General features: G+C 37.9%; 1 protein-coding gene across 36 annotated transcripts in view; it reads left to right on the forward strand.

Moving 5' to 3' along the window:
• Positions 1 to 22,916, forward strand: part of LOC114486617 (uncharacterized) — a 323,771-nt gene that overhangs the window by 130,137 nt on the left and 170,718 nt on the right. The window contains exon 6 of one of the 36 annotated variants that reach the window (XR_008617900.1): positions 20,497 to 20,512. The exons of 33 other annotated variants lie outside the window; for them this stretch is intronic. Coding sequence is in view for 1 of the 3 variants with exons in the window: in XM_055086214.1 (XP_054942189.1) it covers positions 20,497 to 20,562 (66 nt within the window). In the remaining 2 variants the exon portion in view is untranslated. Of the gene's footprint in view, positions 1 to 14,046; positions 14,062 to 20,496; positions 20,563 to 22,916 lie in introns of those variants that run through there. 2 more of the 36 variants (XR_008617905.1, XM_055086214.1) reach the window with 2 other exon arrangements.

A 22,916-nucleotide genomic window follows, 5' to 3' on the forward strand; every position in this document is an offset into this window, starting at 1 on the left:
TTCACTATCATTATTCTGAATTCTTTTTCTGGAAGGTTGCCTATCTCCACTTCATTTAGTTGTTTTTCTGGGGTTTTATCTTGTTCCATCATCTGGTACATAGCCCTCTGCCTTTTCATCTTGTCTATCTTTCTGTGAATGTGGTTTTTGTTTCACAGGCTGCAGGATTGTAGTTATTCTTGCTTCTGCTGTCTGCCCTTTCTGGTCTTGTTTATTATTTTGACTTAAAATGATAGAGAAAATTTTAATCATGCTAATAAAAATTAGCAGTGTCATGGCTCTAGCACAAAAAATTAAGGAAGTATTCCTCTAGTGTTTGAATCTATTATCTAGTTCAGCAAATAAGTTGCTCAAGTCATTGACTAAGGAGTGAGGTTCCCAGATGTGCATCTTTGCTGTTTCACTTTCATTTGACTTATTAACATAAATGAAAACATCATCCAACATTCATGTTGAACCACACTTTTTGTCAGTCACCACCGTACGTTGGGTACTAGTTTGGCAAATTCAATGAAAGCATTCTGAGAGAATCACTTGGCTACCTGGACTTTACAATTACTTTATTATTTTGTAAATTGTTTGCTATGATCCTTTATATTAGTAAAACTTAGAATAAGTTTATGTATGTATGTATAGCATGCAAGTATGTAGAAATGTATGTGTATATAAAAATGCATACACTACTTTTAGGATATTCAGTTAAGCACCCACAGATGCTTTGCAATGCCCCAGCAAAATATCCTTACTCTGTGTTGGTGGAAAGGACAGGAAAAATGAAGGTTTAGCAACTTGAATACAGGGAGCAGTAACTGGAGACACAGCGAGGCCTCAGAATTAATGAGAAAATACTTTGAGATAATATATTTGAATTCAAGGTACTTGCATTCCTAGTTTTCCTCCCTGGCTTTTCCCACACCAATCAATCTCAGCTGGTCCTGAAAGAACAATCCTTATTCAGAGGTACCATTTTCTGAAAAGAATGAGCATGGAATTTATACACAGATATTGAAGACAAAAGAAAGAGGAACAGGAGCTAATCCATGTAAAGTGGCGTGTAGAAAGTACTCAACAAGTTAATATTGTTATTATTATTATTCTATAAGGTAGGTGATTAATTCACATGGGAATAAGGATTATGCCCACAAGCAGAAAAACCATTTCAAGACAGTATTACTTTTGTGAAATGAGAGGTCAAGAAGAAAAATAATAACCCAAAGAAGAAAAAGTTAGGAAGGAAAGAAAGTGTTCTCAGAGAATTTGAGAATTTTGGACCAAGCTAAGCTGTTTGAGTATATAGTACACAGATCATCTCAGAGATGAACGAATGCAAGGAATAGAATACCTATGCGTCTTTCTTTGAAAATGTACACAATAGTGAAATCTTAACTATATATATATATATATATATATATATATATATATATATACACACACAAATCCCTTGATCTGAAATCAGAGAAGATGGTCTCATTTCTAATGCTTATGGATATTAAAATCAAACAAACATATAATATATCTGGGCACAAATAAAGCCTCAATAAATTCTGTAAACTAGAAAGAGTGCATAATATTGTAATAGATCATAATGCACTGAAACTAGAAATTTATTACAAAAGTAAAATTAAAAAATCCCAGTCATCTAGAATTAAAAGCAACAATAACAACAAAAGAAACTCTCAATTTTTAGGTCAAAGAGAAAAATCAGAATTGAAGTCACAGAGCATGTAGAAAATAACAATAATAAAAACATGGCACAAGAGGACATATGTTATAGAGCTGAAGCCATGCTCAGGAGAAAATTCATGGCCTTGAGCACAAATGAAAAAGTCTTTTAACAGAATAAGTTTGGAAAAGACTGGCAAAACTATCTTATGAAAGCAGAAGTAAAGATTTAATTAAAATAACAGCAAAATTAATAAATTAGAATACAGAAAAACAGAACTAATGCATAAGTGAATCTCCCAATAACACAGAAAAAATCACTAGTTAACCTAATTAAAAAGAAGAAAGGAGACAGTAAAAACACAAAATTAGAAACCAAAGCAAAAATAAGATACAGAGGAAATTATGGGAAATGTTTCAGGTTTTTCTTTTAACAAATACATTTGAAAACCTGGAGACATGGATGATTTTCTAGAAAAGTATATGACCAAAATTGATTTCAGATGAAAGAGAAAACTCAAACAGAACAATTACAAAGAAGAAAATGAAAAAGAATTGAAAGTGCTATCCTTTTAGAAAAGGTCAAGGCTCATAGTATTTTAAATGTGAATCATTCAGATCTTGAGAAAAGATATCAAAGCTCCCTTATACATTGTTTGGAACTGAGTAGAAAAATGTTTCCATTTTATTTTTGCAAAACTACCACACTTTGAAACAAGATCCTGAAAAAAGGAGATTTCATACCTAGCTTACTAAACTGGAAATGACCCAAAGTAAAGTTAAATGCTGGTGGAATATTATGTAGTCACTAAAAATGAAAATGTATAGCTATCTTTATGTAGATATGGAAGGAACTTCAAATTTCAATATATTATTAAATAAAAAAGGAAAGCTCAGAACTGTGTAAATAATATGTGTCCATTTGAATAAAAATATGTATAGATTTATGATGGAACATTTGTTGAAGAAATTGTTGATAGTGGTAAGTGACACTAGGAGTGGGAGAAACTATCAGTTTTTTTTTTTTTTTTTCTGTGGTATGCGGGCCTCCTTCTGTTGTGGCCTCTCCCGTCGCGGAGCACAGGCTCCGGACCCACAGGCTCAGCGGCCATGGCTCACGGGCCCAGCTGCTCCGCAGCATGTGGGATCCTCCCAGACCGGGGCGCGAACCCGGTTACCCTGCATGGGCAGGCGGACGCGCAACCACTGTGCCACCTCCGCAGCATGTGGGATCCTCCCAGACCGGGGCGCGAACCCGGTTCCCCTGCATGGGCAGGCGGACGCGCAATCACTGTGCCACCAGGGAAGCCCCTATCAGTTTTCATTGTATCCCCCTTTTGTATACCTTCTTTATCGCATTCATTAAATCACTCATCTTATTCTTAACAACAAAATAGAATTTGCATAGTCAGTAAATTGCCCTGCTACTATTCTTAGATTATACAACTGGCCTAGAATTGCAGACATGACATTTCTTTTACCAATGTGTTTTCACAAGATAGCATATCAAATAAGATTTTTTCCTTTCATTCTTTTTCTTTTTTTTATAGTTTTAAATTTATTTATTTAATTTTAGCTGTGTTGGGTCTTTGTTTCTGTGCGAGGGCTTTCTCTAGTTGCGGCAAGTGGGGGGCCACTCTTCATCGCAGTGCGCGGGCCTCTCACTATCGCAGCCTCTCTTGTTGCGGAGCACAGGCTCCAGACGTGCAGGCTCAGTAGTTGTGGCTCACGGGCCTAGTTGCTCTGCAGCATGTGGGATCCTCCCAGACCAGGGCTCGAACCCGTGTCCCCTGCATTGGCAGGCAGATTCTGAACCACCGAGCCCCCAGGGAAGCCCCGCCTTTCATTCTTTATTAATTGCAATTTCCAAGTGCAATCCCTGCTCAATATTCCATGGAAAACTTGACCTTTCAACCAAGGCATGAGATTTTGAGTGCACTTAACTGAGCTTTATCAGAAATTTTCATTATTTTAAAGGGATATTACGCATTTAATTTTCATCACATATTTCCAGTTTTCTTCTTAGCTATTTAAGGAGAGTAACTGTTATACTGTCCTCTAGAACAAAACAGCATCAAGAGGTCTTGCTCTTTTTTTTTCCTTAGTAAGTGAGGATTCTTGACCTTCCTTTAACACTTCAGTAGCACAGAGTTACTGAAAATCTTAGTTATCTGGCAACTATACATTATGTTAACCTTTTAGGCTGGTGTGTTTTTTCAGTCTGATGGGTACTATGTGAAATGCATCAGGGAAAATTTATAGAGGAGGTTCAGTACTCCTGCAGGAAGCCATGGAAGCAGATGCCATCTGCTAATAACAGCATCTTCAGGGAGATGATTTTGCTTTTCATGAAGAAAGAATGTTTTGAACTGTTGTATGGGAATTTCAGCGCCTGCAACGTCCCAGGTGTTGCACTATGAATCGTTGGATTAAATGGTGTACAAGCAATAGGAATTCTAGTAGACAGAAAGCACAAAAGGCCAAGAAGTTATTGTAAAAGTCTTAGGCTAATGGCAAAATTTCGTTATTAGTTAAGGATTTTGGATTCACGTGTTGCCAAGGTGGTCCTAGACCTGATGCCTATTTTGGTGTCTTTTCAAAGGAAGATTTGGATATATGATATCTGGATATTAAAATTTGTCCTACCTTGCTACATTTTTCCAGCTGACACCAGCTCTAGAACTCAGATATATATTCTTTTGGGGTTATAAATGACCATTGGAGCAAAATGGAGGAATCCTCTTAGTTTTAGTCTGGGGATGCTTCCGAGGTCCAGAACTCTTTTCCAGCATTCTTGAGCCCTGGCTAATGAAGTGCTAATGGGGTGTTAGTACTGGCTACTAGACCAAGGCATCCAAGAGATAGGAGAGTAAACACTCTTTGAAGTGTGTGCCTAATCCTTTGAAAGTGGGAAGATAAGCACTGTTCCTGTCTTAGATATCCTTGGTTTGATGTCCTACACCCTATGGCATAGATACATTTGCTCTTTTTGGGTAGTACTTCTGGAAGAAACTGCATTAGAGGAGTGGTTCCAGGGCTTGGCTGTCTGATGTTTGATCTGGCTAACAGTGCCTCACATAGGAGACATCTAAATAATTGTTAACTGGTTTAGGTGGTTTTTCTAATTCTATGCCCCCAAGAGAAAAATAAAAATATAAGATATGTCAAACCTGGGGAACATAAGCACAAATGCCACTAAACTTTTTCCTCTTTGATTTCCTCTCACTCTCCCTTTTCCTCTTCAATAAACAAGGTCAGAACTCTCTTACTGGCCTTGTAATCCCCAGTTCCCAGCATGGTAGTTTCTAAACATAAGTACTGACTCTGTTTAATTAATACACGTGAACGAATTGGTTTATTACATGGACTAAAACCCCGAAGAAGATGCTCTACTGCATGATTCTTAAGGCTAAAAAGGTTCTCAACTTAGCAGAAAACCAAATATAAGAAAGCTGTATATAGGACAATACAGTACTTTTTAACCTTTAAATGTTTAGATCTTATACGTATTTTGTTAAGTTTATGCCCAAGCGTTTCATTTTCTGGGGGGTAAATGGTATTTTGTTTTTAATTTCAAATTCCATTGTTTATTGCTAGTATATAAGAAAGTGATTGACTTTAGTATATTAACCTTGTACCCTGCAACCTTTCTATAATTGCTTATTATAGTTCCAAGAGTTTTTCTGTCAATTCTTTCAGACTTACTACATAAACAGTCATGTCATTTAAGAACAAAGACAGTTAACTTCTTTCTTCCTAATCAGTATGTCTTTTATTTCCTCTTCTTGTCTTATTTCATTGGCTATAACTTCCAGTATAATGATGAAAGGAGTGGCAAGAGCCGATATCCTTGCCTTATTCCTGATCATAGTGGGAAGCTTCCAGTTTCTCTGTTAAATATGTTAGCTGTAAGTTTTTTGTAGATGTTCTTTATATTAAGTTGAGGAGATTCTCTTATATCCATAGTTTACTGAGAGTTTTTGTCATGAATGGGTGTTGGATTTTGTCAAATGCTCCATCTATTAATATGATTATGTGATTTTTCTTTTTTAGCTTGTTTATGTGATATATTACATTAATTAATTTTTGAATGTTGAACAAGCTTTGCATACGTGGGATAAATTCCAGTTGGTTACAGTATATAATTTTTTCATACATTATTGGATTTAATTTGCTAATATTTGTTGAGGATTTTTATATATATGTTCATAAGAGATATCGTTCTGCGGTTTTATTGCAGTGTCTTTGTTTTTGGTATTAAGGTAATGCCGACCTCATAAAATGAGTTAGGAAGTATTCCCTTTGCTTCTGTTTCTTGGGAGAGATTGTGGAGAATTGGTATTATTTCTTTCTTAACTGTTTGGTAGAATTCACCATTTGGGCCTGGTACTTTCTCTTTTGGAAGGTTATTAATTATTGATTCAATTTCTTTAATAGATATAGGCACAGTCAGATTGCCTATTTCTTCTAATGTGAGTTTGGCAGATTGTATCTTTCAAGGTATTGATCCGTTTCATCTAGGTTATCAAATTTGCAGGCATAGATTTGTTCACAGTATCCCTTTATTATCCTTTTAATATCTATGGGATCTGTAATGATGTCTCCTCTTTCATTTTTGTATTAGTAATTGTTGTTTTCTCTCTTTTTTCTTAGTTATTCTGATTAGAGGCTTATCAATTTTATTGATATTTTCGAAGAACCAGGTTTTGGTTTCACTAATTTTCTCTGCTGATTTACTGTTTTCAATTTCATTGATTTCAGCTCTAATTTTTGTTGTTTCTTTTCTTCTTCTGCTTAATTTAGATTTAATTTGCTTTTCTTTTTCTAGTTTCCTAAGGTGGAAACTTAGTTTTTTGAGTTTAGATCTTTCTTCTTTTCTTTAATTTCCCTCTAAGCACTGTTTTCACTGCATTACACAAATTTTGAGGTTTTGTTTTCATTTTCATTTAGTTAAAAATATTTTTCAGTTTTCTTGAGATTTCTTCTTTGACCTGTGTGTTATTTAGGAGTGTGTTGTTTAATCTCCAAGTATTTGGGGAGTTTCCAGCTACCTTTCTGTTAAATGTTTTTAGTCTAAGCCATAATCAATCTGGATTCTTTTCTCTACTTCCCCCATGTACCTTTGCGTGCGGAGCAGAATGTTGCCGTACATTTTTCCAGGTATCTTTCGGATGAATCCATCTGAATGACCCATGGTACCTCATAGCTAACAAGCTTCAATCAACTTATTTTCTCCTTACCTCAAACAGTTCTACCTCTATTATGCTCAGGATATACTTTACTGGCAATTCTGTACCCCCGCCTCCAAGTCAGAAACCTGGAGATCCTCCCAAGTTCTTGAGAGCAAGAAGCCTCACACGTGCAATTGGTAATCAAGATTTATCAGTTAAATATTTGAAACATTTCTTTATCCCTTTCTCTCAATTCCAATTTTCACTAAGTTCCAGTACCCCCATCTCTTACTTGAATTACTGGAGTAGTATCCTAATTCATCTTCCTGCTTTTAGCTTTATTTCTCCCATCCATCTTGCACTGATTTGCCAGAGTAATTACATATGTATGTAATTTACACAACATTAATTCTAACATTACAACATTAATTATAACATTAATATAGTATTAAATACAGATAACATAAATATCCATCCATTTAATACATGTATACATATATGTATAATACACATATGTACATACATTTACTTTGTTTAAACTTCTTCAGTAGCTTAAAATTCTTTCTCATGCCTAGAGGATAAAGTATAAATCCCTCTCCAGAACATATTTAAATCTTTTAATTTGACTCTGTAAATTCTGGCTCTTGCCTTCATTCCAAGAAATTTGGTTACTGTTCTGTAGGAAAAAGGCAAGCAAGCATTCTTCTAGATGCTCCTCATAAGTGACCGTCCTGTGAGTTCTCCCTAGATTGTTTCTCTCTCCCTCTCCTCCATTTAAATGCCCACTCCCTTGTTTGTCCACATTTCCTTTCCCCACTCCTTCAGTGCCTCTCCCATTTCACTCATTAGAGGTGCCCCTCCCCCCCCAACTGTGAGCTCCTTAAAGGTAAGGACTGTATTTTGTTTCTGTTTGTTTGTCTTAACCCAGAACCTTGCCTTTAGTGGGTACTCAGCAAATGTTTGTTGAATGAAGGTTGAATATGGCAGAGCTTTGTAAGAATATGGTGAAGCCCTCATCATGTCTTCATTAAACGTGAGCCAAAGGAAGGGAGAGTGTAGATTGTTACAATTAGAGTGGAAATAAGCTAGAGAGAAGTTCCAGTCTCATCCAGGTCCCTGGGGACACATAGTCGATGTCTGTCAATGAATATTGTTTAAAACCTGATGTATATAAATCTTTATTATATTTCTCAGGGATTTCCCCCAGAGCTATAAACACTTATGTATTGTTAAACCGATCCTTATTCCCAAAGAAGAATGCCAATTTGTATTCTAATTGTTTGGAATTGTGGTCTCTGTTTACTTCATTCAGTACTTTTGGTGCTTTTTGATATTTCAGTTGGCAGAATCTCAAAATATCAATGAAACCTTTCCTTGGCCATGTCAACAACTCGTACTTTCTTCCTGACCCTCCCATTCCCTCTGCCTTTTGTTTTCCCTCTGTTTGGTACTTCGGTCGGTAGCATTTCCTTATATCAGGTCTGTGTAGGTTTGCATCCACCTCCTCTAGACTATGAGTTCCAGAGGACAGTCATGCTGTCATTTCATGAGTTTTCTCCCGCAGGGCCTAGTAAAGTGACTTGCATAATATAGATGGTCAGTAACTATTGGGTGAATGTATAAATTAATACTGACAATGGTCTAATAAAGTCTTTTTTTTTAAACTTCTTTATTGGAGTAAAATTACAATGGTGTATTAGTTTCTGCTTTATAACAAAATGAATCAGCTATACATATACATATATCCCCGTATCTCCTCCCTCTTGTGTCTCCCTATCCTACCTCTCTAGGTGGTCACAGAGCACCGAGCTGATGTCCCTGTGCTATGCGGCTGCTTCCCACTAGCTATCTATTTTACATTTGGTAGTATAGATAAGTCCATGCCACTCTCTCACTTTGTCCCAGCTCACCCTTCCCCCTCCCCTTGTCCTCAAGTTCATTCTCTACGTCTGTGTCTTTCTAATAAAAGTCTTTCTAGGTGGACACATAGTGACTTCAAGAGCAATTCAGAGATATTCTTGTTTGAAAAGATTTGAGGAGGTGCTGTTGTTTAGATATTACATCATCTAAAGACTCAATTTCCTATGGCAACCAATGCAGGGTTAAGAGCACATTCTGTGCAGCTTGGCAATTTGAGGGAAGCCACAGCTGGAGAGGGCAAGGGAACCACTGTTGGGAGGGGGCAGTGGAACGAGATAGGAAATCCTGCCCACTTGTACTCCTGGAAGGAGTGGGGCAATGGAGGGAGGGATAGGGAGAAGGCTACTGTGGCAAAGAACTCAACTCGCCAGGCACTCGGAGCTAGCCACAGCGTTTGTGTGGGAAGGGTAATTTCTGATAAAAATAGAGGAGGACTTTTTTTTTTTTCAGTTCAAGCACCTTAAAAGCAACTGTGGGAAGTTTTAATCACAGGGTGGTTCTTTCTTTTCTGGAAGAAGAAAAAGACATTTCACTTTTAAATTCAGGGGGTTGAAATGATTGTGTCATTTCAGCTAGAGTAGACCATGTCAACAAGCGGACATGTTTTCATTGTGGAAAGTATGACCTGAAGATGTAACATTTTAAATTTAAAAAAGCAAATAATTTCTGTTGTGGGTTTTCTTTCTCCACAGAAACACTTAGAACTTAGCTGCATTTAGAAGTAAAAAGTAAAAATATCAGGCACCATATTCACCACTGTTTTAGAAATAGAAGTCTTATTATGTGGGCTGGGTTTCTTAATATGGTTAAGATACACTGAAAAGAGAACAAAGGTTGTCCCATAGGAGAGGTATGGTGAAAGATTAGCCTACAAGTTTGTTCAAATATTTAGGCAGTGATTATGGGAGTTATCAGATAAAAAGAGGAGCTGACTACATGGGAAGGTCCTTGATTTCCAGTTCAATGCCTTATTTATCACTAAAACACCCTCTATTGTACCTATTAGACATTTGACAAAGACTTGAATGAATTTTAAGATGTTTGGAATATAAGTATGCATTAATCATTTAATGATATCATCAGCCACCAACAAGTATTAGTAATGATAATAAAGGTATTATTATTCATTAAAAGGATTAATATAGACATCAGAAGTTTGAAAATAATGAGTTATGGACTTTTCTTCTTAAAATCAACATTATTCCATGTTTGAATTAAACTGTAGTTCGTGTAATATAACAATATTCAGGACACTGTCCTTTTATAGGGAAATCAGACCAATAGCCGGATGAACTCTGCTCAAATATGACTAACATTCAGAACCATGAAGCTGTTGAGGTTATTAGCTCTGAATAAAGAGTGTTGAATAAATAAACTCCTGGTCAGAGTAATTGGTTACTCTCTTTATTTAGCCAATTGAAAGATAAAGCTAATTAGATATTTATTTTACTGACAGGAGACCTTCTCCAAAGTGATTTTTCCACTTGCTCTGTCATAAATTTAAGCAAATTCCTTTCTGTTGTAGCTGGACCTCGCATGCATGTCATTATTTTTTTTAGATGGGAGGATATGTCTGTGTACATAAAGTAAGGTGTATTGTTTATAGCTTCTTCCTAGATGTGCAAAATTGTTTTTTCCCTGTGGAATTTTCATTTACAGACCAGGATGGTTTGTTATTAACAAGTTATTTATGCTTGGAGCATGGTGGAAAAGAGCACAGATGTCAAATGTTTTTTTAACATAGATATTCTGAAGAGAATTAAAATTAGTGGTTTTCTCTTTTCATGACATATGTGTTCAGGGAAGCCTTTTTGGGGGTTATTATTTGGGGTTGGATTGCTTCAGTAAATGCATGGTTTCTACCTGGAGTTTTTCTCTTTGGTAGAGCAACCCCTTTCCACTCAGGGGACCTGGATTCTGACCCCTGGATTCCAATTCCAGTCCTGCCATTTATTACCTGCATGGCTTTCATTTAGCGACTCTGCTACTCAACTTCTCTGAGCCTCAGCTTCCTCATTTGTAAAATGGGAAAAATAGTAGAAGGTCTGTTTGAGGATTTAATGAGATGCGATTAAGGCCCTTAGCAGGGTAGCCAGAGTAGCACGTTGTAACACTCACTGAAGATGGTTGACTATTATAGCTGGAGTTTGTATTTCCTCTTTTTTGTTCAGTCATCCTTCTTCTTCTTATGTTTTTCTTTTTCTCAGATCAACACTGTCACTCAACTTTCCCAAATATACTTGTTTTCACTTTTCTGATTAATTTATTTTTCTATACATGGATATAGAGCATAGCCTATAAAATAGTTGGACTGGTTTCCACGTGAAGATTTTGGAATAGATCTCATTGTAATTACACCTCCTACAATATGTATAGAAATCACTTATTTAAGCATCAAAACGATATTTTACGTGTGGAACAGACTCTCTTACCATGATTTGTATGTCCATCTATGTGTTCGTGGATATTCACCATCTCACACTAGCACATTTGGATGCGTGTCTCTACACGTGTCTGCTCCTATACTCCTGCTTAATCTTTATTTCTCTGGTTTCTAGCTATGGCTATATTTCCCCTTGCCTTGTATTAGAATTAACATTTCTTCTAATGTTGCTTCTTTGTGACGCTCATTCACTTTTTATTCTGTGTCCCAAATACCCTATGTTCAATCCAATGAGGCTGCAAAGGGAACAGAGTTAACATTAATTCAGGGATGGCGGCAGGAAGAGAAAGAACAAGCTGGTACCTCTTCGCCCCCTTCACCTCCACCACTTTCGGAGGTGGTAGATTCACGACGGTCCTGTGTGTGGTGACAAGGGAGGGACAGTGAAGGGACTAGAGGAGTTTTGTTTCCCAGGTGCTTCCCGATACCCTCTGGATAATATCCAAGCTCCACAGTGTGGGTCACACGTTCTCTGAGGTCTGGCCCCTTGCAGCCTCTTCAGCCTTATATTTAAAAATGTATACTCTGGTATACTTTAACATTTATATACACTGGTAGTACTAAATGGTTAGCAGTTGCCCACACATCCCACCCTCTTCTGAAAGTATGTGTCTTTGCTCACGCTTTCATAACTTGGAATGGTCCTCTGCTCATCTGCATCTTGCTGACTGCACATCTCCAGCCCATCCTTCAAAGCCCAGCCTGGGGATTGTCTCCTCCCGGAAGCCTTCCGGGACAGCCTTTCCCTTCTTCATACTGGACCAAGTGCCCGCCTTTTGCATGGATGCCACTGCACCCTGGACATAACGGTCATTATTTCCTCCCTGACTTTGGAATAATTTATTCATGGGTCTGTTTTCTCTGCTGGACTAAATTCCATGACAGCAGGGACCAGAGAGTGTTCATTTGTGAATACGATCTCCCCTCTGTGTAGCACAGTGCCTGGTGCAGTATATGCGGGCCAGAGTTATTTGCAGAGCTCTTACACTGACCTCACTGGGATCCTTGGGGATGGAGGTAGTGATGAGCTAACCCATACTTCCTTTCATGGGCTTGCCTAACTGTGGCCTCAACACTGGAATTCCTTCCAGACTACCGAACTGGCTGGATAACCTAACTTTTCTCCGATTTGTTGTATTATTCCAGAAGTGACTATGTTTTTCCTACTTTGAATTCGTATCTTTACATTATTTGCAGACTTTTTTCTTACGTTCTAACATAACTTTTTTGCCAACAACATGTATTTCCCATTTAGTCATTTCTTCTACGGGACACTTATTAAGATGACGGACCCTCTAAACGCGGGAGACAAATGCCTATGAAATGCCTGAAACAAAATGAGCTATGTGGCAGATTTTCTCCTAGAAGAAACCCGTAGGCACATAATAGGATGCCTCTCAGTACAAAAACAAACAAGCAATTACCTGAGCTGCTTCCTGTGGGAAACTCAGCACCCTACCACCCATGGTGATGACTCCTGTGATTTTTTTTGGAGGGGTTGCATCATTCTAAGGAAATTCATTTATATGTTTCTCATGCACATTCATCTAGACAAACTATATGTCTTTGTGGAATTTATTTTCATCTTTCTCCTTTGCTTCTTTGGTTTTTAAAAAATAAATATTAAAGATGCAGTTTTGAAAGGCAATACAAAACACTGAATGGTAGTTGTCACAGGTTTGATAAGTGAGGAGAGAACTGTGGGTTCAAGAAACATCTGGAATGTTTGTGATGTGGTAGTTGCCTGCATTGTCTTCTGGGCTTCGACATTAATCAATGACTTCTAGAATTTAATTGCGTCAGGATATATTTAAATTGAAGATGTTTATTGTTATTAGTCTGGTTCAAATCATATTTAATGACTATGCTCTTGTTTTTCTTTTTGTATTATGATAGCTCTTCCTTTCTTATATTAAACTAATGTTTTCAAGAATACTTAAGAATGGAACCTTGGAATAAGTCATATTTGGAAGTATCAGTGAGAATAGGTCTTGCAAATTCCTCAAGTGAAATAATGGTACATCCAGACCCAGTAGATAAAAATCTACTGTGTGAATTGATATAATTCATTATACTTTTTAGAGTGATAAGAGTCCTGATTTTGTATTTTTTCCACTTTCTATTAGATAAAGTACTAGTCATTCTTTAGTAGTTTGTATCCCTTGGAAATTCCAGTTCAAATTTTGGCATTAGCTTCTTCATGTTAAGAGAATTATCAATTCATCTTGAACTTTCTGTAGAAATTTATTTGAATTAAAAATCCTCAAATTTTACTTTTCCCTGAAAACTGATGTATTTGTTATTTTCGTAATGGCAGTTTAATCAATAGTTTCATGAATTTTAAGTTTAAGAAGGAATTACTAACTTCAAAAAGTAGATATACATAAAATTTTAGATATATGGATTAGAGACAAATTGTGAAATATTATTCCTTTTCCATCCTGAACTAACTATAAGATTTTGATAAAGTCTTTATGTTTCATTCCATAAACAATATTATTTCAGGTAGCTACGGAAAACTATTTTACTAATGCTAAGAAGAAAACACTTTAAGGGGTCTGTGATTATTATTATTCTCTAGAATATGGTTTGTTTCTCATTCCTTCTTGGTGTTCGATGGTAGAAATAAAGTGAGATTCTTTGACTATGAGGCTGGATCCTAACAAAGACTCATTTTCTGCCCACTGCTTATAGACTTTAATAGACAACATTTTACTTGGAGAGCTGGGGTCTGATCGAGAGGGGCTGTTCGAAAATAGCCACTTTGAATTTAAAGTTGGAGATTGTTGGGTTGGCATTTCTGCCCCCTTTGGTTTCGTATCTGAAAGCAGTTCCACATTTCTTCATCAGGAAGTCAGGCTGACTTGTGATGAAAGATGATGAAGACAAATCCTAAACAGGGCTTCCTGTTTGTTTAAACCTCCAACCCAAGAGAAAATCGCTTCCAGTTTCCCTGTACAATCATGGTAATATATTTTCTTTTTAGATTGTTAGCAGACTGTTCAGTTTGTACTTGGCATTTCAATCATAGTGAAAGAGGTGAAATCCAAAAGACTCAGTGAATTCTCATTAGGAATCTAAAATTGGATGACCTTTGCAATTAACCTCTGCTTCTTGTCCTTTTCTCATTTCTAACATATTTTTCATATGTATTGATTATCTGCTCTATGGACAGGTTTGAAATAGTTACTATGATGGATATAAAAGAAGAAAATACAGCTTCTGTCCTCAGAGCTAACACTTATTAAAAAAATCAGGTTAGAATACAGATATAAATCTAAATTTAAAGATGGTAACTCTTTGAAAGAATGATTAGATTGTTCTCCTTCTAAGATGAGTGCTTTTGCAAAGTGAGATTTTTAATTTTGTGAATGATCTTTTGAAAATAAAAATGTAGGGAAGAAAAGAAGAGGAGTTGGGGAAGAGTACAAAAGTTTTGGAGAAAGACTCAGTTGTTTTTCTTAGAATCCCAGGACATCCAAATCATGTTTGAGCAGTGGATTAAAAAATAGGAAATTGATCTCAGCTTTATTTATGCAGGAAAAATTTGATTTAAAGAGTTAGCTAAGGATCATTATTATATCTTAGGAACTAATTTGACTGTTACTAACTTTTTCTAATATTCTTTATATGATAGCTTTATGACCAGTATTAGACATGTTTTTAAAAAGGAGGAATGGCAAGATTTGACACCTAGAATAATTGATTTTCAGAAGATGAAATTATGTTAAAATAGTAATGTAAGTTCTATAAATAATACAAATGATCATGATACTCTTAATGTCAATTACCCTAACTTATACTAATAGCTAATATGTATTGATCATCTACTTCACTTTATTTTGCTAAACGCTCTACTTGCATTTCCTCATTTACCCTATGGTATAGGTGGAATGCATCTTATAGAAGAAGAAATTGGGACAAAGGTTATGAAATTTTTCCATAATCAACTTCAGTGTCCGTGCTTTAAACTTCTGCTCAAGTCTTCACTTCCAAGGAACATTTTGATTTCTTCCTTGCTTTCCAAACTTTCATCCGCTTTCATTTCTTTTTCCTTTTCTAATTTCTATCATCTAATTTACTCTCTTGATTTCTTCACTCCCCTTTCACTTTCTCATAACACATCCCTGATCTGTCATGGATTTTCTCATTTGACAAATGGTTCACTGAATACTTCTGTTGATGTTGTACTCAAAATGAAGTGCACGGATGATAGCATTTATCACTTTTACAGTCTAATATAGATATAAATATTCAAAAATATTCAAAAATACATGGATACATGTATTTTGTTTGATTAGAAACTGAAGTAAATATCAACTGAAGCCTGACATAACCCTTGTCCATAAGAGGGGCAGAAAGGATATGAAGAAATAAAACACTTATTCCTCAAAGCATTTGTCTGTACGTACACACACACGCACACACACTCACACACACACACTCTCACACACACACACACACACACACACACACACAACTGTTTTTCCTGGGAAACAAATGATAGAGGTTCTGTCCGTAAAAGGTGGGCAGCATGTTTGGTCATATTGTAAAGAAGCCCAGCAAATTCTACCTACCACAAGTTAACTGTCTATTAAAACAAAAGGGTTCCATGTTCTTTTCCATCAACTCGTGTCAATCTCTGACATCTACTGTGGCAGAAATGGTCTGAATTTTTAGCTTACTGAGATGTACAGATATTCTATCAGAAAAGTCTCTTTAGAACATGGCACTGTCTTTACAATTTGGAGTGCTGATGTAACTTGGTCATAGTCAATTACTCAGACCTTTAAACTAAGATGTTCTGTAGGAAACCCATTGTCACTTATGATGATCATTATTTTCAAATGGAACCATGATCAGGATGAAGGCCAGGTTGCCAATGAAACAAATGTGCTGGGTTACAATTTCATTGGGAAATGTTGCTCTGCCCGGGGGCACAGGTAATTCAAAAGATGAATTGCCCTGATCAGACAAAAGAAAATCTCAAAAAAATCTCAAAAAAATTGCTCTATATATTTCCTAGTGCTTCCAAAGCCTTGTTATTTTAATGATTACATAACAATTTGGCATACATGAATTCTCTGACAAGGTCCAGAATCTCAAACTGTAAAAATACTTTAGCTCAGAATCCCCTGTGAAACAGATCGGCAGAGCAAGTGTTTTCGTATCATGCCTGACCCTGGCCACTTAGTCATTAATGATTTTGCTCAATATGGAATTCTGAGCCTAATGATTTCCCTCCTGGCGATCTGAATAATTTACCTAAAGAGGTTAAAAAATGAACAGGAATGTTTCTTAATTGAACAGTAAGCAATATTTACTGCCATATGTTCGTTACAAATGATGAAGTGGTTTGTTTTTTTTTTTTTGACCTAGGTTCTGTTGTCTTTCCTGGACAGTGTATGAGTCAAGGATGGGGTGGGACCTCATGAGTGGGATTATAAGCCATTGCCATGAAGTTATTAGAATATGGCTAAGCTCTTACTAATTTTTTATATTCGGGGGTTCACATCCAATTTTGTTGAAAAAATAATCCTACTAACCAAATTGTCCCCTGCCGATGCAGGGGACACGGGTTCGTACCCCGGTCTGGGAGGATCCCACATGCTCCACATCCAATTTTGTTGAAAAAATAATCCTACTAACCAAATTGTTTAAAAAATTGCTATAGGACTTCCCTGGTGGCGCAGTGGTTGAGAGTCCGCCTGCCGATGCAGGGGACACGGGTTCGTACCCCGGTCTGGGAGGATCCCACATGCCGCGGGGCGGCTGGGCCCGTGGGCCACGGCCGCTGAGCCTGCGCGTCCGGAGCCTGTGCTCTGCAACGGGAGAGGCCACAGCAGTGAGAGGCCCGCGTACCGCAAAAACAAAACAAAACAAAACAAAACAAAACTTGCTATAGTAAATGAATATTTGATACCATGGAAAGTGTCCACTTTATATAACCTGAAAAAAAGCTGATTATAAAACTAGAAGTTAAAATTACTTCTATAAAAGAGAAAAAAAAAAAAGCAAAGAAAAACCAGAAAAAACTAAAAGGCTGACTGTATTTATAAGATTTTTGTATGTGTAAGCTAAAAACTGACAAAACAGACACAAAAAATGTGAGTAATATGTTTGTACTGCTCCATTTGGCAAGTTCTTAAAGGTTACAGGAAGAGAGTGTATTATTGCTTAAGATGATGAGAATTTATATTAAAAAATAAATACAGCATGTGAGCAGGAAGGGGAAATTGCCTCATTAATAACCTGGTTATCTGATTTATCAGGGCTCTCACTTTTTGGTTTTCTGGAATGCACAGCAGGCTTCATGAGTGTTGCTCAGAGTTGCTGGGGTAGCAGTTCTCCCAGCTGAGAGATTTTTACATTCTGTGTTCGCTCTGCGTTTATATTTCATGCAGTGAGCGTCTGCCTGGGTGGGTTTGGTGCCAGTGTGAGAGACCACTTCTTTCAGCAGAGGTCCACCCAAGAAGGGGGCCAAGTTTTCTCCCTCTGTGCTTTCAATTAGCACAGTGGGCCCTGCTTCCATCCTTGGCGTCAGGGCAGTGCTTGGCTCCATCCAGCAGGCGAGCTCTCGAATCCAGAGTCACTGAAGGGGAGGGTGGGTGAGATGATACTGGTTGAAGCCATTTTCCTCAAAGATCGTTCTGAATGATGTAAGCTCTAAGTATTCAAGGGCCCATCCTCCAGCTCACAAGGTTACAAAGTGGTTACCTCTCAGGGGTAGATTTTATTCTCTTTATTTATCTTTAGTAGGAATAAGCATGTAGAAATTTTATAATTCTAGTAAAAAGCCTGAAGAATCTATATTTAAAAAGAGAAGCAAATAATGCTAAAATGCAATGTTGTGTAAGTAATTTAACATATTTCTGTTCCTTTGAACTTGAAGAAAATAAATCGTTGTATGGAGAATTTTTTTTTCTTAATTTATCTTCAGGTTTGAACCTTAATCCCATTCATTTTTTTCCTGAAATCTCTGTGTTCAAACCTAATTTCTGTTTCTTCATCTTCCAAATCTATGATATTTATGGATACAATTTGTATAACTTCTGAATGATGCAACTGGTAGCCTAAATTAATATAATAAATTTTGACAATTAATGTCTTGTAAATCTTCCCTTGATCTTAAAGGATGAAGCTTTAGATCATTTAGGTTAATGGCCAGAAAGGAAAATAATCTGTATATCACAATAAAAATGATAAGCATGATAATAAAAATAGTTACAATATCATAATAATAGTAACAACAATAATAATAATTTTGATACTAAAATGTTCTGAATTTTGTGTTCTTCGAAAATGAAAAATAAGGGAGGATTACTGTATTTCTAACTCTGCCGTCCCATGTGAGACATGTATTTCATAGAAACATATATTTCTCACGTGAGTTTCTATGATGATGGTATAGCCTGCCTGTGCCAATATTTCAACACAAAATGACAGTTGCAATCAGACATCACCCACGGGCATTATATAGGATCACCTGCATTTTCTAAGATGTTTGTGTTTTTAGAAAACTGACATCAAATTGATATAAGACAATCCTGGTAAGATTGACTCATGGTCCATTTAACAAAATCTACACTGGATGAACTGTTTCCACTGGATGGCTCCTGGTTGTTGCTAATCAACCAATAAACTAGGAGGGATCAGCTGATAATAAATGTTATATATTTTATATAACATTTTATATGACCGCATATATTACCTCATTTCAATCACATATAAACCCTGTGAGACAGATGGGGCAGAACTTACACATTTTTACACAGACGAGTAAGACGAGACCTAAACAAGTCAGGCGATTTGACTAAGATCAACATTCTAAGAGTAATGAAAAGCTGGGATTAGGGCCAGGTTATCGGACTTCAGTCCAGAGCATTACTGTACCTGGCTTCCTTTCACTGAGCTGGTGGGTCTCCTTCTGACTCCCCTGTCCTTGTTCTCAGTAGCTGTGCTGTCACCTGCAGCCCCTGGCCAGCACTGCATCTTTCTCTCCCCTCTCTAATAGTCTCAAATTTGATGGGATGTTTTTTTTTTTTTAAATTGAAGTATAGTTGCTTTACAATGTTGTGTTAGTTTCAGGTGTACAACGAAGTGATTCAGTTATACATACATACACATATGTAGGTATATATATTCAGATTCTTTTTCATTATAGGTTATTACAAGATATTGAATAAAGTTCCCTGTGCTATACAGTACATCCTTGTAATTTATCTCTCGCATAGGTAGTAGTATGTATCTGTTAATCCCAAATTCCAAACTCCTAATTTATTCCTCTGCCCCTTTCCCCTTTGGTAACCATAAGTTTGTTCTCTGTCTCAGTTGACGGGAGTTTATAAGAAGCTCCTCCTCATAAAAAAGTTCAGAGTCCATTCTTTTCTGAGCCCCTTCTTCTTCAACAAGGAAACTGAGATCCAGGTGCAGGAGCAGGGATGGGCGGCAGGCTAAGTGCTTTTCATTCCACCACATTCGTTGACATCAGTGTGGCAAAGTGAAAAAAAAATGTTGCCTAAAACACAGCTGATTAGGGCTTCCCTGGTGGCGCAGTGGATGAGAGTCCGCCTGCCGATGCAGGGGAACCGGGTTCGCACCCCGGTCCGGGAGGATCCTACGTGCCGCGGAGCGGCTGGGCGTACCACAAAAACAAACAAACAAACAAACAAAAACCCACAGCTGATTACAGCTCCATCTTCGCCAAGGGAGGGAAGCACTTAGTGACTGGAGGTGGTGGCTTTTTATTTAGAAAATTGCCTTGTTGCATCCTTTGAATGGACATGGCCAGCCCTCTGTTCCCCCTCTCCTGATGGTGCTGGTGCTGGAAGTTTTAGGCAGCAAGGCATCTGGAAAGGGGTTGCTGAGATCTGCCAGTCTCTGAGAATGCTTTGTGGCCCGGGGTGGCAGAGAACTTGTAAGAAGAGGATGTGTCATAATGGATATTAATTCAAAGTGCTGTGATGCCACCTTCTTTGTTGAACTTAAGCTTCATTAAAATTCTGCCAGATACACACTCCAGTGCTTTCAGTGAGTAGTGTCTGGTGGGGAGAAGAATGAAGAGGGGACAGTGGCTTACATCTGAGTCTTCATTGGAAAAATGGGAGTAATAGCTGCTGGATGTTACAGTAAAGCCTGGATATCATTGGGAGCAGGGACACTGATGTAGACCATAGGGCATAAGCCACACAGGTCTGCCGAGATCTTGAGAAGGGCATCAGCCTTCCTATTCGATGTGAAATTTGCCAGTTGGTGGAAATCTCAAAAGTTATGGGACTTCAACTGACTTCTTGCTTACAGAAAGAAGAGGCAAAAAGTCATTATTCATTCTTCTCAAGAAACTCAAGAAGACGCCACGCCAGTCAGGTATCCTGGGAAGGCTCTTGGATTTACGGAACTGTAGAAAATAAGAGAAACATTAGCTGGTTCAACCCTCCTCAACTTTCTTTTCCTTCTCACCCTTTTTGCAATAAAGGAATCCAAACCCAGATACATCATCCAATGTACCCAAGGCTAGATGGCCTGTGAGTGGTCACAGAGGTAGGACTACCATCTGACTGAAGATTCCGAATCAGAAGCCCTGGGTTCTGGTCCCTACCCCCTTTTCCTTATTTTCCTGACCTTCTTGAACCTCGGTCCCCTCTCTGTAAAACAGAGTCACATTGGAGGCCCAGATACGTTAATGTAGGATTTGAAAACTGTCAAAGAATGTTAAAACATTTATTGGCTTATTTAGGAGGTTAGGTATGGTGCCAACAGTTACATGGAGAGGATTATCTTGGCTTTCCTGAAAAAATCTGAGAATGGTCGCCGTGACTTCACTGTTCCCTGTGTACACACAGGTGTGGATGGAGGCACGGGCACAGGCAGTGACATTTATCGAGTGTCTTCTGGGATAGTGATCTTTTGTGTTCCCGGTAGACCTTCTAAATAGTATGTATATTTTTAACTCTTTCTTTTTTTCTGCAAGAATTAAAGTAAAATCGAAAAATTCTCACCTTCCCTTCAGGAAGTTATGGATATCTCATAGTAAATCGAGAAGTTTAATCACACCACCAATAGCAGCTTGAAGTAAACTCCTATTATGTTTAACTGTGCTTTTTGAGTGTCAGGGTCCGGGGGAGTCTTGCTGGAGTGAGTCAGGAGGAAAAGCACGACCACTGCATGCTCCCAGGCCATTGGCACTGTGACAGCCACTTACTGCCTAGTTTTCCTTGCCCCCATTCTGGCTGAACAGTACCTGTGGGAGAAAATTCTGGAAGGATGGGATGGGGTGGGGTGGTAGTGGGGAAGGAGAAAAAGGTTAGGGAATATTAGTCAATATGGTATCATTCCTGGGAGAAAACACTCAGATTCACTTTTATCTTCCCTAAATACTTTTGTATGTGGTGGAAAAAATGAGAAAGTTAAAGACATTGTTTATAATGATCATGCTTCAGATTTTATCTTTACTTAGCAGTTTCCAAAACTCTTTTTAAGCTTGAGTATTTTAATAGAAAGAAAGTTTTGGTTTTTTTTTTTTTTTTTTTTTTTTTTTTAATGTGAGAGGGACACTGCCTACACATGTTTGCCTCTAGGGCTTGAAAAGAAAAGAATCTGTTTTACACTCTGAAGCAGCGCTTCCCCCAACTCCCTTCCGTTTGGCCGGTTGTAGAGAAGGACCTACCCCTTTCAACTCAGAGGTAAGAAAATAACAAAGCAGATGACTTTGGCAGGTTTGCTGGAGGCTGGCGGCACGTTGGCTTCCAGGGTTCAGCGTGACAGGAAGCGGGGGGCTGCCGCTCAGTCTGGTCATTAGGAAGGGCCGAGACTGATGATTAGTCCTTGCAGCACTGGAGAATGTACACATATCTGGCTCAGGGGACAGAGAGGTCCCAGAAAATCCCAGACATTTGGTCGTCAGCCTTTTCATTCCCCCATCACTCAGGAAGTAAGAAAGAAAATAAAAACAAATTAAACATTCTTAAAAAGCACCCAAGTTGTTTCTTTCATTTTCCATTTCCCTTTACAACACAATTTTTCAACGTTCTAATGAAATGCTAAGTCACAGATATAAGGGTGTCGGGAAGTACAACTGTATGTTCCATACAAATCTTAGCCTCCCCTGGGTAGCAGAAAACCAGGAAATGAATTATATTCGGATTCAACCTTCTCAATAAAATAAATAATATTAAGAAAATATCAATGACTTCTTAGACTTCTCTGAACGATGAGGAAGAGCTATGACAGTCAGTGTTATCGCGAGACGATAGGGAGAAAGGCTGGTGGGGGGGGCTATAGGCCACTGGGTCTTGGGAATAACAACAGCACACTGACACAGAAATAAGGGTCAGGAAACCAGCCTCCTGCACTTGCGGCCACTTCCTTCTGCTGTCTGCTTAGCTGTGCTCTGCAGACACACCATAATCACCCCAGCGGGTCTAAGGATCAAATGACGGCACTGCTGAAGGATTAAGAGCAATTCTATCCTCTTGGCTTGGACTTTGGAATTTTCATTAAAATGACCTTGGGTGTGGTGAGAAAGGAATTCAGGCAACAGGGATCAAGTCTTATACATCTTACCTGGGAAAACAACCAAAGGGCCCCTTTCAGAAAGAGCCTTCTTTCTGGGCCTCAAGCAGAGCTGTCACACTTGTTTTTCTAAGTGTTTCTCACATGGGATTAGCCTCCAGATATGTGAAGAGTGAGGAGTTTAAGGGTCTTAGGTGGGCATAAAGAGG

This window comes from Physeter macrocephalus, chromosome 7, assembly GCF_002837175.3.
Source record: "Physeter macrocephalus isolate SW-GA chromosome 7, ASM283717v5, whole genome shotgun sequence".
In the NCBI taxonomy this organism is placed as follows: Eukaryota; Metazoa; Chordata; class Mammalia; order Artiodactyla; family Physeteridae; genus Physeter; species Physeter macrocephalus.